The sequence below is a fragment of the Chiloscyllium plagiosum genome, chromosome 1, assembly GCF_004010195.1.
Source record: "Chiloscyllium plagiosum isolate BGI_BamShark_2017 chromosome 1, ASM401019v2, whole genome shotgun sequence".
NCBI classification, from domain to species: domain Eukaryota; kingdom Metazoa; phylum Chordata; class Chondrichthyes; order Orectolobiformes; family Hemiscylliidae; genus Chiloscyllium; species Chiloscyllium plagiosum.
The window spans coordinates 15,659,813-15,663,850 of record NC_057710.1 but is presented as its reverse complement, the minus strand read 5'-3'; the positions used below and the strand labels follow the sequence as shown (position 1 = coordinate 15,663,850).

Here is a 4,038-nt window from a genome sequence, read left to right as displayed (position 1 = left end):
TTCCCCATGGTAGGTTTATGCGGAAAGTCAGGAGGCATGGGATAGAGGGACATTTGGCCAGTTGGATAGAAAACTGGCTAACTGGTCGAAGTCAGAGAGTGGTGGTAGATGGTAAATATTCAGCCTGGAGCCCAGTTACAAGTGGAGTTCTGCAGGGATCAGTTCTGGGTCCTCTGCTGTTTGTAATTTTTATTAATGACTTGGAAGAGGGAGTCGAAGGGTGGTTCAGTAAATTTGCAGATGATACGAAAATTGGTGGAGTTGTGGATAGAGATGAGGGCTGTTGTTGGCTGCAAAGGGACTTAGATATGATGCAGAGCTGGGCTGAGGAGTGGCAGATGGAGTTCAACCTTGCCAAGTGTGAGGTTGTCCATTTTGGGAGGACAAATAAGAATGCGGAATACAGGGTTAACGGTAGGGTTCTTAGTGAGGTGGAGGAACAGAGGGATCTTGGGGTCTATGTTCATAGATCTTTGAAAGTTGCCACTCAGGTGGATAGAGCTTGTAAGAAGGCCTATGGTGTATTAGCATTCATTAGCAGAGGAATTGAATTCAAGAGTCGTGAAGTGATGTTACAGCTGTACAGGACTTTGGTTAGCCACATTTGGAGCACTGTGTGCAGTTCTGGTCGCCTCACTTTAGGAAAGATGTGGAAGCTTTGGAGAGGGTGCAGAGAAGATTTACCAGGATGTTGCCTAGAATGGAGAATAGGTCGTACGAGGATAGGTTGAGCATGCTAGGCCTTTTCTCATTGGAACGGAGAAGGATGAGGGGTATAAGATGATCAGGGGAATAGATAGAGTTGTCAATCAGAAACTTTTTCCCCGGGTACAACAGAGTGTTACAAGGGGACATAAATTTAAGGTGAAGGGTGGAAGGTATAGGGGAGATGTCAGGGGTAGGTTCTTTACCCAGAGAGTGGTGGGGGCATGGAATGCGCTACCTGTGGGAGTGGCAGAGTCAGAATCATTGGCGAACTTTAAGTGGCAATTGGATAGGTACATGGATGGGTGCTTAAGCTAGGACAAATGTCTGGCACAACATCGTGGGCTGAAGGGCCTGTTCTGTGCTGTATTGTTCTATGTTCTATGTTCTAAGACTAGAATAAGGCCATTTGGCCCATCAAGTCTGTTCCACCATTCAATCATGGATTATATCTTTCTCAACCCAATTCTTCTGCCTTTTCCCATTAACCCTTGATCTCCTTCCTAATCAAGAACTTATGTATCTCTATGTTGAATACACCAAAGGACTTCAGTGGTAATGAGTTCCACAGATTTACCACCCACATTTCAGTTTGAAAGGATCATCTATTCACCCTGAGGTTCTGCCTCAACCCTAATCTCTCCAAAGAGTAGAAACATCTTCTCCGTGTCCAACCTATCTTAGTCCTTTCAGTATTCTGTAACATTTAATCAAATCCCCCCTCCTGCTTCTAAACTCCATAGAGTACACTGCTAAATGGTTTGGATGTAAACTTTGGAGGTATAGTTCGTAAGTTTGCAGATGACACCAAAATTGGAGGTGTACTGGACAGCGAAGAAAATTACCTCAGAGTACAACTTAATCAGCTGGGCCAATGGGCTGAGGAGTGGCAGATGAAGTTTAATTTAGATAAATGTGAGGTGCTGCAGTTTGGAAAACCAAATCAGAGCAGGACTTTTCCACATAATGGTGAGATCCTAGGAGTGTTGCTGAACAAAGAGACCTTGGAATGCAGGTTCATAGTTCCTTGAAAGTGGAGTCACAGGTAGATACGATAGTAAAGGTGGTGTTTGATATGTTTTCCTTGATTAGTCAGAGTATTGAGTATAGGAGTTGGAAGGTTATGTTGTGGCTGTACAGGTCATTGGTTAGGCCACTTTGGAATATTGTGTGCAATTCTAGTCTCCTTCCTATGGGAAGAATGTTGTGAAAATTGAAAGGATTCAGAAAAGATTTACAAAGATGTTGCCAGGGCTGGAGGATTTGAACTATAGGAAGAGGATGATTAGGCTGGGGCTGTTTACTCTGAATCGTTGGAGGTTGAGGGATGACCTTATAGAGATTTATAAAATCATGAGGGGCATGGATAGGATAAATAGACAAGGTCTTTCCCCCCCTGGGGTGGGGGAGTCCAGAACTAGAGGGCATAGGTTTAGGGTGAGAGGGGAAAGATATAAAAGTGACCTAAGGGGCAACTTTTTCACACAGAGGGTGGTGCATGGATGGATTGAGCTGCTAGAGGAAGTGGTGGAGGTTCGTCCGATGGCAACATTTAAACGGCATCTGGACGGGTATATGAATAGGAAGGGTTTAGAGGGATATGGGCCGAGTGCTGGTAAATGGGACTAGATTGGGTTGGAATATCTGGTCAGCATGGACGAGTTGGACTGAAGGGTCTGTTTCCGTGCTGTACATCTCTTTTTCTCAGTAACTCTCTCTACAGAGTCAGCATTCTCAACTACTCCTCATACTGAAAGCCCTTTGTCACTGGATTATTCTTGTAAATTTCCTCTGCATCCCCTCCAACACCAAAACATGCTTGCTGAGATACAGGGTCCAAAAATGCTCACAATATTCTAAATGTAGTCTTATACAGCCTCAGCAGTACATTTCTGTTCTTATGTTCTAGTCCTCTTGAAATGAATGCTAACATTGCATTTGTCTTCATAACTGCCATCTGAACTTGCAAGTTAACCTTAAGAGAATCCTGAACTCAGACTCCCAAGTCACTTTTGTCTTTCAGATTTCCAAAGCCTTTGCCCATTTAGAAAGCAGTCTCCATCTCCATTCTTCCTAACAAACAGCACAATCCCAGACTTTTCCATGTTGTCTTCCATCTGCCACTTCTTTGTCCACTCCCCTAGCCTGTGGAAGTTCTCCTGCAGTATCCCTGCTTACTGTCTTTGTGACATCTGCAAATGTAGCAATAACACCCTCATTTCTTTCATCCAATGTCTAATGTGAATAGTTGTGGTCCCAACATGGGACACCTGCGGAACTCCACCAGTCACTGGCTGCATCCTGAAAAGACCCCTTTATCCCTACTCTCCGCCTTCTGCCAGTCAGCCAATCCTCTATACTTTATAAATAACTACTTGTCTGTGAAACATATGGGGTAGCACTGAGGATGTGAAAGGCTGTGAACAATTAATGGTTTCTTTTTTTCGTGCCTTACCTGTCTCCAGAAACCTTGGGTGATTCTTTCTCAGAGCTTGAAGAACTCGAGGAACTCAAGGAGATCACAGAAAGCGGTCGAAACGATCGGATCATGGAGCGAGGGCGGCTTCCTCCGCCCCCACCTCCTCGCCTCTCCTCAAATAAAGACTGAAAAAAAAACCGGTACCACATAGGGAAGCAATTACTTCCTCATGTTTGTCAGGATCCAAACCTTAGGATCACAAATATCAGACAAGATAGGAGGTTGCTAAAGACATTGGAGGATTAAGAAGCAATTTCTTTACCTCAAGAGTGGTGGGAAGGTGGAACTCACTATGATATGCAATGTTGAGACAAACAGTAGAAGTTTATTTAAGAGGAAGCTAGATAAACACATGAGAGAAAAGGAATAGAAGGATATGTTGATAATATGGGATGATAAAGGTTGGGAGGAGACTCTTTGGACCACAAAGACTGGCATGGACCAGAAGGGCTGAATGCCCTGTTTCTCTGCAGTAGAGCATTGTAATTGTATATATCCTGAATGTCTGGATAATGCACAGTTGACTTTGAGGATATAACTGTTTTGGTCACTGGGATATCGAGACACCACCCACGCCCTCCACCTCCTCCAAGACTTCCATTTCCCCGGCCCCCAACGCCTCATCTTCACCATGGATATCCAATCCCTCTACACCTCCATCCGCCATGACCAGGGCCTCCAAGCCCTCAGTTTTTTCCTCTCCAGACGTCCCCAACAGTACCCTTCCACCGACACTCTCATTTGTTTGGCCAAACTGGTCCTCACCCTTAACAATTTCTCCTTCGAATCCTCCCACTTCCTCCAGACCAAAGGGGTAGCCATGGGCACACATATGGGCCCCAGCTATGCCTGTC

The 4,038-nt window shown here is 44.8% G+C and overlaps 2 protein-coding genes across 2 annotated transcripts in view; one reads left to right on the top strand and one right to left on the bottom strand.

Annotated features, from left to right (window-relative positions):
* Positions 1 to 3,198, top strand: part of LOC122553835 (BCL2/adenovirus E1B 19 kDa protein-interacting protein 3-like) — an 86,231-nt gene extending 83,033 nt beyond the window's left edge. Inside the window, exon 6 of the mRNA XM_043698363.1 lies at positions 3,171 to 3,198. Coding sequence (XP_043554298.1) covers positions 3,171 to 3,183 — 13 coding nt within the window. The 3' untranslated portion in view covers positions 3,184 to 3,198. The remainder of the gene's footprint in view (positions 1 to 3,170) is intronic.
* LOC122553785 (dedicator of cytokinesis protein 2-like) overlaps positions 1 to 4,038 on the bottom strand; it is a 1,227,980-nt gene that overhangs the window by 12,026 nt on the left and 1,211,916 nt on the right. The window contains exon 48 of the mRNA XM_043698147.1: positions 3,161 to 3,309. Coding sequence (XP_043554082.1) covers positions 3,161 to 3,309 — 149 coding nt within the window. The remainder of the gene's footprint in view (positions 1 to 3,160; positions 3,310 to 4,038) is intronic.